Consider the following 14870-nt stretch of genomic DNA (forward strand, 5'->3'; position numbering starts at 1 on the left):
ACCCACCCACTAACTCACACACTCACTCACCCACTCACCTACTCACTCAGCCACTCACCCACTCACAAATCTCCTGATTTTTCACTCGCACTTCTCCGATTGGAAAGCCCCATCAAATCGTCTCCTTACCCAAGTTCTCATAACCTTGCTCCATGACAGAGACACTCTTACCGAAACGACACTCACTAGTACTGCTTGTCTCTCGCTGCTTGACGTGCTTGTTAATTTGAGCACTTGCTTTGGCAACCGTGCTTTATATCCAGAAAGTGCGAAATTGAAGTGAATGAAACTTACGCTAATATCCAAGATATTCCCCCGCCACACGTACATGTCTGTCTCATTGGTCTTGTAACGCCTTACTGCCAGAAGCGTAGGATTCTCGAGGACATGTACGCTGCCATTTCAACACATCTGCTCGTGAATTCTTACAAACTCGCGACCGTATTGAAACCTTTTGCACCACTCAAAAACGAAATTCTGTGTGAAAAGCACACATCACCGGGCTGTATGGCTAGTTATGTGATTATTTCAGCTTCTGTGAGATTTCCATTCGCGATGAAACTTATTACACTGCACTGCTGTCCAAAGGTACACTGTTGGACATCGTATGGGAAATAGTTTAGTCACAGTTGAATGTTTAGTTGTGTATATAGCAGCGTCGTTCGTGCACGCTGCATCTCACAATCGCTAAGGAACCACAGACAGGCTGAAAGGCAGCCAGGCGTTAAGCCGTGACCAACAATTGCCCAATCTCTGCAGTCCTCTATAGCTTAAGATGTTTTCAGCCAATCATTGAGTGTTTATACATGTAAGAGAAAAACCGGAGCACCTGGAAGAACGCCAGGCATGGCACCCCATCCAGAAAGAACAGATTAAGTTAGACATCATGAGGCCTCCTTTGCCAGTACCAAAATATACTAATAGGGGGTTTCCCCTTTTCTCTGGCAACAAAACTGACACCTTTTGCAGAGTATTGTTTTTTGTTTGCAAAAAACAATACTCTGCATAAATGATCAGAGTATTGTATTTTGTTTGCATTTGTGTTTAATGTTAACATGATTCCTTACAAAAGGTGTCAGTTTTGTTGCCAGAGAAAGGGGAAAACCCCGATTAGTAGATTAAGTTGGATCGCACTTTGCTATGCCGCATTTTTCCCGACAGAGCCAGGGTATGGCACCTCGGCAAATTTGTGCGATCCACCATCCCTCGCCTCCACAGTGCCAGATGATGCGTTGTGCTCCACCGCCATTTGGCTAAATACCCAGACTACACCACGCAGCTGTGACGTCACTGCACGCAGGAGTTGCCAAATGTTGCCAGGAACACTCCTCGATCTTCGAGTGACCTGCAATGTTATTGGATTATCTAGAACAAAAAGGTGAACCTTGAACCACCCATGCGGTTGATTGATATCTGTTTAGTTTATAAGGTTAAATATATAAGTGGAACCTCATTTCCCAGGGAACATAAAACTGGCGATATCAAGTAAAACAATTTAGTTATTTCGCGTATATACACAATCAGTGATTTGTATCGTTTTCAAGAAAATAACGAAATAAAGAGGCAATCCGGAGTAGGCTGGAGTGATTTTATAAAATCGAAAATGACATTGAAAAGCAACATACGAGGGTTCCTAAATCAGTATACATTACCTATGACGCATGGATTGGGAAAAGGGCTCTTTGCAAAGAAAACAGGGCAAAAGCTGAGCGAGTGTGCAAAGCAGCATGGGGTATTGCACGCTTGGAATTTACCCTCAGGAGACCGACAGAGAAGCACGTGCACTCGAGGACATAGGCAGGTTAAAGACATCGCAATGACCGTGAAGAAAAGTGAGTGCACTTGGGCACGACAGACAGTGAAGTTAATTAGCGACCAAGTGGAAAATGAAGGAGGGAACACACACTGAAGATGACCTCGGCTGCAGAGATGGAGCAATGAAATCAGCTCGGGCGTAGGAGCTAAATGGTTTGTCGCATCACATGATCGGGAGCGATGGCCTCCACCCAAAAGCAGATAGATCAAGGCTGATGATGGTGCAATTGATTTTTAAACGTTTGTGCAATAAATCAACTTTTTTATTGTGGTATTTTATTGTTTTGAAAGGATATCATTCTTGTCGCCAATATAGAATCACGCAAAAACCCCACACTATTGTTAAGAGCTGTGCAGAAAATGATTGAATAAATGAATGCAACGGGCAAACTCATTTGCCGTGCTGGGGCTCTGAGTCAGCACACGTGCAAAGGGGCTGGAGACAAACCAAGCACGTCTCTCTGAGAACGCCCACCGTCATTCCTCTAAAAGACGGTAAACGTCCTCCGATCCGTGCCTTCTCCTTTCAGTCTCTCAGCGGAATTCCAAGCTTGCGACCCTCGACACGCTTCCGCGAAGCCCTCTTCTGCTTCCGTCCCATGTTCTGCACCGCTGTCCACGTTTGCGATTCGTACGAGCGTGAGCGAACAAATTCAATGGAAATTAACAGGCCGATTCGCCGAGTCAGGACTCTCCGAGTTAAGCGCCTATGCGGAGAGGCTGGAGGCAAATGAATAGTGTCTCTTTGTGTGGGGCGTGTTTCACGGTCCCAGGAGCGCTCTCCCCAACGAATGGGAGATGGAAAAAAAAGAGTCGGAGGTTTTTTTTATTTTAGGTTACGGCCAATTCATTATTGCTCCATCACTGGGAACAAAGGCACCCCGAGCTACCGAGTGGTAACACATTAACGCCGACAGATTTCGTGAAAGGGCCCATTTTTCGCTCGGAGCCCAGAGCCACGTGAAGTGGTGGTGCCGGCCTTATTGGGGTTCTTTCTGGCGTTCCGCCCGGTCCAATTCATTAACTCTCTTGTGAGATGACAGACAGAGATGTAGACAAGAGATAAGGATGTAGTGTGATGACAGCAGAGGGATATAGATGAGGACAGAGATGTAGTGAAATGAGAGTGTGATGTTAGACCAAGAGGCACATCATTAAGACAAGAGAAGAGAGACAGACAAGACAGGTACAATAAATATACATTTTCTTGCTTGTATTAATATGCTTGTTGAGTATATCAGGGTTTGAATTCGAGATGATATTTAATGCACCCATACTTTTTCCAGGAAACCTTGGGCTGCTTGGGGCCCTATGCATTTGCTTGGTTCGCTTAGCCCGAGCGACGTCAATAGCCAACGTAGATGCGTAGACAGAATGGAAGAGAATGCAGTAGATGCTGGCTCTAAGCACAACTTATATAACCGCAGTTATGGTATACTCATCACATCCTTACGTTACACTGGCAGGGGGGGGGGAAGGCAAAGGGCAATATCTGACGTAAGCACACGACATTGGATATAATCTCGCGTGGCCTTACTCCCAAAGGGGTGTTGCTTATATCAAGCTACTAATGTATAAACATGTTTCAATGTCTGGTAGTAGCTGGCAGAGGTGTGGACTCGAGTCATGTGACTTGGACTCGAGTCAGACTCGAGTCATGAATTTGATGACTTGCGACTCGACTTGGACTTGCATAACAATGACTTTGTCCCACCTATGAGATGTGGACTCGAGTCATGTGACTTGGACTCGAGTCAGACTCGAGTCATGAATTTGATGACTTGCGACTCGACTTGGACTTGCATAACAATGACTTTGTCCCACCTATGGTAGCTGGCCAAATTGTTGTCCAAAAACGGCCAGGATTGTGCTCACAAAACACGCAAAAATTGACAAAGACTTCTGAACTTTCAATTCATGCTCAGAAAACAATGCAGTGGCTACGCTCTTCCCCGTGGACATGTTGAGCGAGTGGCGAACGAAGGAGGGGAATATCTCGCCGTGCTGATGCATTCGCTCGAGTCTCCACACGCCAACCACGTGACCCCCCGTTAGGCACGCTGCACTCCGAACCCGGCGGCCCGGAGTTCGATTCCCTGCCGCGGACGGCGAAACATCGGTGGCAAGAGGGGCGATCTCATTAAACGCGTCCCTCCTTCACCGACTCGCACTGACTGACGAAGTATCTGGTCAAACAACCCACGTGACTGACGCGGCGTGGCCGAGACCTTCACCAAAGGGGTGGATTGACAAAGGGTCGTCATTTATTATTCTAATTATTGGTTACGCAAGCTAAGTGAGCTACGTGGATAACATTTCGTCACGCGGGCTTTCTCGTCCAATATTATCCAGAATAGAGGTTTTTGGGCTTAGATCGTGTAAAATGTAAATGTGTCGTTTAACCCGCAGCCAATTAGTATCGAATTGGCATGTTCTGTTTACGTGACAAACCTTACTAATTAGTTATGTCGGGTGGTGGCGGGTTTAACGACACGTTTACATTTACGTGATCTAACCACAAAAACACCTCTATTATGGACGGATAGCATTCTCTGCTTTATGTTGGTTGGAATGAAAATGTCACAAACTACACTCTCGAAGGGAAATAACCGGTGGCTAATTCACCATCGGCGTATTTCCTTCCAAATCACGTGCCGCTACAATGTGCACAGTGCATCGTGTTCATGGTTGCTTCACGTACTCTTTGGTTCTTTCGGTAAAGTCACGTAGGTGAAAAAAAAAATGTAGTTCTTATTTTTCTTTTTTCACCTACGTGACTTTCCTGAAAGAACCAAAAAGTATGGATCCTTGCAGTCACGAAAACTTCAAATCTGTAAGGTTGCTTCACGTATCTAGTCACGGACAGATGCGGTGTTAAATCTCGCTCTGTGATGGATCTCGCCGTAGCAGTGTCTCGGAACTTTGTGATATGTATTTCGCATTTTTGTTGTATTGATGTTGTGCTTTGTGGCACTTTGCAGTGTGGCTCACGGATCGGTTAGAAGTTCTTCTTCAGGTGCAATTCACTCAACGTAAGCCTGCCATAACCCATTGTAACTTTACACACTATAAGGCACATGCTGCAAGTTACACTGATATAATGCTGCAAACTACAACGATGATGATGTCATGCTACTTACCGTGCAGTCAATTGCTCCGGAAAACATTTACACAGAGCATTAATTGAAGGGGTAATAGCTGTTTACGTCCAGATTTAATTGTTGAGTTTGTTATTTTCGACATGATGTTGTCGGGAAATCAAATATTTACGAGAAATTTACGAGAAAAGATCATCGCGATAAGGCAACATTTAGCAAGAATGTGACGACACGCTTTTTGGTGCATCTCAAACCGTACAATATACATCGTTGTAGTATGGCAGCGACCTTGACAACGGTAGAACGGTGATTGTTCTCAATGGTGTATTTCGTGGTAAGTTAATATGAAGCTTGTAGATGGGCCTGTTCACACGTTTATAGGGCACGATGGAACTTTTCAAGTGACTTATCCACTGGATTTACAAGTTATAAAGTCCGCATTTTTTTGGTATCTTTAAACATTCTCTTTGATCGTTTTCACATATGCAATGAACCTCCACTCATCGGAAGGCACAAACGCACCTCCGATTAGCATGGTTGGCTACGTACGGTACGAAAGAAGTTCAACATACATACGCACGCAGGTCATACACTCCGATGAAAGACTGTGAGAGATGACGACAACTTAGGAAATTCGTCATCCAGCAGTGGATAGATCATGGATGATGATGATGATGAAAGGAATTCTTTCTGAAGTAATTCTGCCACTCAACCATCCCACCCCCCCCATTGCGCTACAACAGAGTGATGCTTCTCCTCTCGTTTAAAAGTCACAATTTGAATCATTTGTTGATACAAACAAAAAACGTCGAACCCATTCTCATGCACACGCAGTAACGTTACTTGTGGATGCCGCAAACACATTAGTTGCTGTGATAATTAGTTACATATTGAATGCGTGTTATTCTTCTGGGCTATGTTAATGTCGTGCTCTGTGCTTGCACGGATGCCTGCGTATTTGAAGATTGCATATGTCTCGACCCCCGTGGTGGGGGTGGATTTTTCCCTTCCACGTTTAGAAACGTGCTCTTCGCTGAAAATGTCCACGCGATAAGCCACTTTGCTGAGCTAACATTTGTGAGAGCCAGGTCGCTTCTGAAATAGAGCGATAAAGCTCAGCGGGTCCTTGCCTGGTAAAATAAAAATTGTTTACAGCTTCACTTAAACACACGTTTCTTTTCTTCCCACGTCATGCTGATGAAAGGCAGCGCTATCGAGAAGGACGCTGCACAACGTTCGCCGACGATTCCGTTTCACGCGCGATTCTAATTGCCTGCAGAGTAAACTAAGCGAATTTTACACGTGTCCATGGCAACAGGGTAATATTTACGCGAAGGAAGCCGTGACATATACTAAACGCTTGTGTGCCGACCTGTGATCCACAATGGGTTCGTACAGAGACTGGAGAACCGATGAGAGTGAGCGAAACAAGAATAGATGCAAATGTATTGGACTACGAACCATGCCACGGATAACATCGGTTACCCGCACCGACCAGCACGGTGAAGTATGATCAAAGAAGTCTACTGCTGGATGGATCAGTCATCTGAACCAATGCATCCGGCAGTGGGTCGACAGAGGGCTGTGTATGCATAATATGAAGCGTAATGCAATTATTCAACAGGACTTGTGTCCAACTAAGATGAAGAAAAACAACTAATTTAACAATCTGCTAGGAATTACAGAATTCTTCATTCAAGCTAGCTCTAATCGAAATTTCATAAGAAGTGGCATACATCTCTGAGAAAATAACTCAGAGATTCAAAGAGGAAAATCGAAGCACACGATGGGATAACGTGTAAATAATGTTGGAAATCTACCTGCTGTGCTGTCCCCTGCACAGATTATCTCAGTGATGTAATTATCAATTGCGTTGGAGGGGCAATTGCACCATGGGAAATTGGACAGAGACAGCCCGCACATCACCCTGTTACCAGGGTCCACGCCAATCACACTACACTACTCAGTAGTGTAGCGCGTAGCGTATGGGGATATGAAGCCGGAGACCTGAGTTTGATTCCCAATCACGGCTAACATCAGTATTTAGTGATATCTGAACCAATCCTGGGCACCTCCCCTTTCATTAGCCCACACTCACCAGCGTGGCGAAGCATGGCCAAACAAGACCCATAATTGTCATTGTGCGGGGTGGCATTTACCCAGGAGTGGATTGATTTGTTTAAAAAAACAAGTTTTTTTGTTTGCATTTTGACCGCAAGTGTTGTGGTTAATGCAAACGTGATCCCTTGTATAACGGTGTCAGTTTTGTTGCCAGATAAGAGGGTAAAAACCTATTGCTATATCTTGCTACTGGCAAAGGAGGTCTCGTAATTTACAGCAGGCATGTATGTTTGCTGAACTTCTTTCGCACCGTACGTAACCAACCGTGCTACTCGGAGCTGCGTGTTGTGGTAGCAAGGCGCAATTGTACCTAAAGCGTAGCGTCACACACACACGATGGCTGCATCCCTTCGAGGTTCACCAACCCTTGCTCCGAAGTCCCTGCGCTTCAGAGCGCGAGAGGCACGGCTTCGTCGTCAACGATGTGGCGGAACGCCCTCGGCTTTCTGCGCAACGTCGCGCGGGATGGACCGCGTCCAGACAGCAAGCCCCTAGCGACCACTCCAATCGCGGTATGTGAACGTCCATACTTGTCCCACCGGCTAGCAGCTTCAGTCTCCCGTCAAGGGACTTGACGGCCTGCCGCCACGGCTAAGCGGGCCGTCAAGGGGTGGGCGCCGTCCCACGAAACCCGGCCCTGTCACGCTGCCAACGCCGCGTCCCGAATGGGCATCCTGGAAAATGTTGACGGCAAAAGGCAAAAACAACAACGCAACCCAAGAATAAAATAACGAACAATGGCGCAGTAATACAATGACAAGCTTTTTTCGTTTCGTCGAGGTAATAGAACCATATATGGGAGTGGAGCGATGGTTCACCGGCGAGCGTTTTGCACCATGAACTTGGGGGCCCGGAGTTCGATTCACGGCCGTGGATAACATCTGCGGTGAGTGATATCTGTAATGGTTTCAGGTGCCCTCAACTCCCTCCTTCACCCACCCCACACCTCTCCTACCCCTTCACCAACCCACAGCGGCCACTCAGAAAACTCCCGCGACCAAAAAACACGGGGGAGGTCTACATCCAGCAGTAGATTGACGAAGGGTGGAGGGGGTGGGCTTGGTGAACATTGTTGTTATTATTACAGCACAGTAGCGTATGACTCTTGCTCCGGTTCACTTTATTCTGGGAATTATAAATAGCATCCACGGAAGTCGGTGCCGTGAAAATTTGGCACGCGAATCGTGGAGACGTCGGTGGGACGCATCTCTCGACTGGTAACGTTTGACCTCGGTACGCGCACGGGCATTTCTCGTCGACCACACAGCCCCAATCAGAACTCTCGTGAAAGCAGAAGAACGGACAGGCAGAGAGGTCCACGAACACATTCGCACAATCGTTAAGAGATGTGGAAAATACATTTTTTTTCATTCGTTAATTCACACTAAAACACTGTCACTTTTTTTCCCCTTTGTAAATTGTTTGTAATAAAGAAGATTTCGGGAAAACATCCATCATCTTCATTCGCACGAATCATTGCAATGCAATTATTCAGAGTTGTACCCAGCTGAGATCTACACGCGCGCACACTTTAGACAGATGCACGTAAACACGGAACTCTTTACTGCTGTAGACCAGTGTGCACAAGTTGTCTACACGGAGCAGTCGACGTTTTTCTGTAACCTACGCACTCGTCCAAACGAGCTAATGGCTGCAGATATCTGACATGTGAATACTGTACTGTTCAGAGTATCGTGGGGGTCTGTGGTCACGCGGTTGAAAGGGCACTGCGCTAAGAAACTAGAGTTCAATTCCCAGTCACAGCAAAGATCAGTGGTGAGTTATTTGTGAACCGGCCCTCCCGCCTCTCCCTTTACCAATCCTCACTGACCAGTGTGGTGAAGTATGGTCAAACAACCACCATGGGCAGCTACAGTCTGGGATGGTGGGCAAGCCCTACCAGCCAGCAGTAGATTAACACAATGCCTGTATCATTAGACCTAATTTGCCAGTACCAAAATATAATACAGTAATATGTTTTTTCCCCTTTTTTCTGGCAACAAAACTGAAACCTTTTTTTACAAGGATTCATGTCTGCATTAACCACAATACTTGCAGTGAAAATGGAAATAAAAAAAAGAGTGTGTTTTTTGTTTGCATTTTGACTGCAAGTATTGTGGTTAATGCAGACATGAATCCTCGTAAAAAAAGGTTACAGTTTTGTTGCCAGAAAAAAAGGGAAAAACCCTATTATTATACAATGCCTATATGTTAGTCATACTTTTATACATCACTCATTTTTTTAAAACGTAACTTTTTTTAATTGCCACTGAAAATCCAACCACTCCGCACATGTTTGTTGAACGTCATAGCGATGGAGGAGGATGGTGAGGGTAGGCTGATTAAAGACCCGTGGCAGACAAAGCCAGACGAGAGTGCAGCTGTCACACAACTGACATCAAACTCATGGCCCTTGCACAAAGAACCCTACCCCGGCAAGGCTGGGAAACCGAGAGGCATTAGTCGGCCACACAGAGGATTTCGCAAATCAAAGCAACATCCCTTTGGAAGTTTTTTGTTGTTGCTTTCGGATCATCGCCTCGGAATAGGCTCACGTCCCAGAGGCCGTGGCGATGGCTGTACGTGGCGTTACAAAGTGCAAACACTCGACCCTAACTACAGTTGCGTACGTGAAGCATCACACCTCACTGGCCCCTTCAACTCTCCCTCCTCTCCATCACCGCTGCACCAAGCAAATTCATACTCAGCTCCCCCTAACGCCGGGTGGATTGGGGGGGGGGCAGCGAGGGGTCGAAGCTGTTGAAGGTTCAGGCCTCCTTTCTGAATTCTCATCTGCGAGTCATTTGATACACAGACTGTCTGTTGCAGCATTTACAGGTGGCTGTAATGTAATACCCATGTGTATGTATCCCCATGTGTATGTATCCCCATGTGTATGTATCCCCATGTGTATGTATCCCCATGTGTATGTATCCCCATGTGTATGCATCCCCATGTGTATGTATCCCCATGTGTATGTATCCCCATGTGTATGTATCCCCATGTGTATGTATCCCCATGTGTATGCATCCCCATGTGTATGTATCCCCATGTGCATGTATCCCCATGTGCATGTATCCCCATGTGCATGTATCCCCATGTGTATATATCCCCATGTGTATGCATCCCCATGTGTATGCATCCCCATGTGTATGTATCCCCATGTGCATGTATCCCCATGTGTATATATCCCCATGTGCATGTATCCCCATGTGTATGTATCCCCATGTGTATGTATCCCCATGTGCATGCATCCCCATGTGCATGTATCCCCATATGCATGTATCCCCATGTGTATGTATCCCCATGTGTATGTATCCCCATGTGTATGTATCCCCACCTCCCCCTTTACGTCATTTCGCAAATACGTCATCACTTGATAAACACAAAGACCCGATTTGCGTCGCCGTAACCCACACTTACGTCGCCGTAACCCACACTTACGTCGCCGTAACCCACACTTACGTCGCCGTAACCCACACTTACGTCGCCGTAACCCACACTTGCGTCGCCGTAACCCACACTTGCGTCGCCGTAACCCACACTTGCGTCGCCGTAACCCACACTTGCGTCGCCGTAACCCACACTTGCGTCGCCGTAACCCACACTTACGTCGCCGTAACCCACACTTACGTCGCCGTAACCCACACTTGCGTCGCCGTAACCCACACTTGCGTCGCCGTAACCCACACTTGCGTCGCCGTAACCCACACTTGCGTCGCCGTAACCCACACTTACGTCGCCGTAACCCACACTTACGTCGCCGTAACCCACACTTACGTCGCCGGCAGCATCGTTGGTCCGCCCTCTCTCGTATCCGTCGCCTGTCAGCCTTCAGCTCCTTCACCCACGACCCTGTACATCGCTTTGGATTTGACGTCGTTTCGATATTCGTCGTCGCACCTCTCACAAACGCATCCTCGACGTAAACCGGGGTATTACTGGTGTCACATTTGTTGAAGCGTTGGGTGTCGAGATGTTAAATCCCTCGCCTGGTGTGCAGGAGGTCGTGGGTTCGAGCTCGACCCTGACGCCTGCTGCTGTATATTTGGAGTTTCCACGTTCTCCCCGTGGCCGTGTGGATTTTTCTCCGGGTTCTCCGGGTTTTCCCTCCACATTTAGAATCGACACACGTTCAGAGTGGTAGTCGTCTGCACTACATTTCCACACGATGAGCCACCTCGCCGAGTTATCCTTTGTACCCAGGTCGCTTCTGAAAAGAAATATAGCTACGTAGCTTCAGCGAGCCTTACCTGTTAAAATAAAAAATTAAATATCTAGTGTTTAAGTTGATCAGACACGCTGGCGGCGAGGGAGCCCGTGCAGGATGTACTACAGACTTGAGCGGATAGTTTCCGTTGCTCGCCGTGCTTAGCGTTTCACGTTTGTTTACAAAGTTTGTTTGACATCGGTTGTGGTCGTGGCTATGCCGCCTCCCACACACACACAGAGTTGTTGAATGCCCACTCACCGCACCCGTTCAACGAACTCACGTTTTTTTACAGAGTAGCTGTACACCTCCTGAGAGCAGCGACAACACACACAAAAAAACCCCACGCTCGATGTGCCTTGTTTGTTTGGTTCCGATGGAAGCGCCACCGCCGTACCGAGTGAGCGATTAAAACTCAAACCGAACAAACAAAAAACCCGACGACGAAGACACGGCCGGTGCCACTTACTTGCGTTTGCGCTGCAGCTTTCGCCTGATGAACTGGATGGCCGAGAAATTATCCATTGTCAGAGCGCGCAACCTGCGGGGTTCCGCGGCGCGCGAGGCATTCCCCGTGGCGCGCTAAAGCTGCGTCTTCACCCCCGCGCCGCCCGCGTGCGCGCCTCTAAGAGTCGCGGGCAAACTTCATTCATAAATCTTCACTGCCCTCCCCCACACACCCCCCTCCACCCCCCTCCACCCCCCCGAGCGTTGAGAAGCATCGTCGTCCGACCGACTGACCGACCGGCTGGTTAGTACGAGAATGTTAAGGAAAAAAAAACGAATTGCTTGCTGCGTTCGTAAAAGTTGGGTTTCAAAAAAAAAAACTTGCCCGCAAAAGAAAGAGGGAAAAAAAAATTCCCACCACCAACAGCAAAAAACGCCTCGTTGGCCGCATTCATAAATCAGATAAGAACTCGGGGAAATGGGCATCTGGCACGGACGGCTTCGAACTCAGAAGGGTGGTGGGGGGGATGGTATAAACGCTACTTTGAAATGAAAGCGCGCGGACGAAATGTGCACGATTCGCTCCGCGTCATTGTCGTAAGTTTTTTTGTTGTTTAAACGAGCCGAGCCTCGAGGGCGCTTCTTCTTCGCCAATGTTTTACGGTTGTTGCTTTGCTGCGTGTAGGAGTTGCAAGAGGGCGGTCGGCTGGAAGAACAATGGCACCCTTTGAGCGTTGCCAGCAGACGGTGAAACGCGGCTTCCCCCCTTCTCCTCCTCCTCGCACCCCCCCCAAAAAAAAAACTCAGGCCCAATTTAGTTTGGTCCACGGTTTTTTTCCGCCGAGCAAACTGCTGGGCAAGAACGATGTGTCTCTGCCACCCCCGGTGCCACGGAATGACGGCGGCAGCGTTGTTTCTTTTTTATTTAAAACCCGGCATTTTCACGACGATTTAATGATGGCACTTATTTCTGGGTGGTTAATTACTCACCAGAAGAACGCTAGTGCCTAGAGCACAAACAGTACTTCTGCGTACAACTGCAGCATTGCCCGTTGATAATTACACCCCGCGCAAATGATACGTGCCATCATCCAATTATTACCTGCGTCAAAATCTTTTCACGGCTTGTCGATTTTTTGACAAAGATATCGAGGGTTGTTTTTATCCCTCCCCTAACCCCCCTGACCTCACCACCCAACTACTGTTCATCCGTAAATATAAATAAAGACATCTGTATTTGCATACTGTAAATGTGTCAGCAGAAAAAAAACCCACGTAGATCGTAATTATCAAAGATACGAGTGCCTCACTCACAAGTGTGTGTTTGTTTACAACTATAGTGGGCGCACCTCCAACATCACGCCCTTCGTAGTTTGCCCCTCACACTCCGTTGGGCATTTTTTTTTCACACACTCAATACATGAACATTATGTAATTCATGTTATAACGGTGGCGGCTACACACACGCACACACACAGAGTGTTCGTAACACATTCCTGCGGAGGGAGCTGGTAGGAACGTTGGGTTACTTGGTCAATGGGCAGGGTCAACGGCGGCGTGGTGTATTCCGTAAATATGCCCGACTGTGTGGGCGGGCACAAGCCGGCGTGAGTAGGTTAAACGTTGAGTTTTATAAGGGCACCACGGGATGACCAGCCCCTCCCCACCCAGCCCCACCCCTCCCACCCCCCACCCAGCACCACCCTCCCCACCCAGCCCCTTCCCACCCTCCCCACCCAGCCCCTCCTCACCCTCCCCTCCCCACCCTCCCCACCCAGCCCCTCCCTCCCCACCCAGCCCCTCCTTGCACGACGGACGGACACAATAATCCCCTGTGGGCTGGTGTAACCAGGAGGTTCCTACCAGTATAACTGTCGGTGTGAGTGCTGTTAGCGAGCACTTATTGATTTCCATTAATGAGCACGCTCACGCCACAGACACGCACGCGCGCACAATGCCACAATTGTACCTCCTTTTTGGAGTGGCAGAGAGATATAATTAGATGGTAATGAGATGGTGCCCTTGTTCCCTCCACTCACTCTCCATGCGCCCCGTCCCATTTTCCTTTGACGTCAGGAAGTTCCTAAATTAGTTCACATCGTAGCCTTGGAGACCAACATTAAATAAGCCATGAGCGAGCGCTCGGGGAAAGGCGCTCCGTGGGACAGGTCACAGCCCCGCAAGGCCCCATCCCCACCCCCTCCATGCTGTTCTATTAAACTCTCTCTGCCCTTCCAACCGCTCCACCCGCTAGCCTTGCATCGACCTCCCATTGCTTCCTCCCCTGCCCTCCTAACCTCCATAACTCTCCCACAAACATAAAAAATCGGCGATTTCCTGCTGCTCAAATGCGCAATGAGGCGGTGGTGGTCACCTCCTGCTTACGGCCCAGAAGCCAGTGCTGGACAGTTCAACATTACTGTGGCGGGTGCCAGTCTATTGGGGCCGCCAATGTGGCGAGATGTTAACTCCCTCGCCTGGTATGCAGGAGGTCGTGGGTTCGATCCCAACCTTGAAGCCTGTATATTTGGAGTATGCATGTTTAATGGTTTAGTTTAGAAGCTCTTTCATCACAGTCTCTCCCACCCAGGTGTGTCCCATTTGAGTGGTGTAACGCGTTTGGCATGCTGCCTTGGTGCAAGTCATGGAATGGGGCCCCCCTGTCCACCCTTTTCCCCTCCCCGCCTTTCTTCCTGGCACCTGGACACCTCTGGCCTGTGGGGGCCTCAGTTCAGTTGTACCACCTGCACACTCAATAGCTCTGCCACAGCACACACCTTTACAACAGCTACACCTCTGCATACTCAGACCGAAAGTATCTCTCTTTCTCTGGCATGTGGCTTGCAAGGCCCTTTGAGGTCTGCACAAGCGTCTCCATTTCACGCTTACAAATCTAACGTTTACCCCTCCTATCCGAATGAAACATTCATTCTCAGTTAAGAAACCTCCTTAAGGTCTCCTTGAGGGTCCATTCTATTTACCAACCTGTTCACACAGCCATTAACCAGTCTTTGTGACTTCCCCCACATGTTCAGCTCTAGTGACGCCAAGGTATTCGGAATCCCAGGCTGAACTCCATTTCACGTAGGAAAAGTTGAATCGATTTGCATAAAAATAAACGTGCATATGCGCGTGTTTTTTTTTTAAATAAACATTCGCATACAGCCCTCTGTCAATAC

The 14870-nt window shown here is 48.0% G+C and overlaps 1 protein-coding gene across 4 annotated transcripts in view; it reads right to left on the bottom strand.

Annotated features, from left to right (window-relative positions):
• Window positions 1–14870, bottom strand: part of LOC144726674 (3',5'-cyclic-AMP phosphodiesterase 4C-like) — a 182857-nt gene that overhangs the window by 144082 nt on the left and 23905 nt on the right. The window contains exon 1 of one of the 4 annotated variants that reach the window (XM_078605455.1): window positions 11714–11868. The exons of 2 other annotated variants lie outside the window; for them this stretch is intronic. In XM_078605455.1, coding sequence (XP_078461581.1) covers window positions 11714–11769 — 56 coding nt within the window. In that variant the 5' untranslated portion in view covers window positions 11770–11868. Of the gene's footprint in view, window positions 1–10814; window positions 11185–11713; window positions 11869–14870 lie in introns of those variants that run through there. One more of the 4 variants, XM_078605456.1, reaches the window with a different exon arrangement.

This window comes from Lampetra planeri, chromosome 24 (assembly GCF_965212315.1).
Source record: "Lampetra planeri chromosome 24, kcLamPlan1.2.h2, whole genome shotgun sequence".
Taxonomy (NCBI): Eukaryota; Metazoa; Chordata; class Hyperoartia; order Petromyzontiformes; family Petromyzontidae; genus Lampetra; species Lampetra planeri.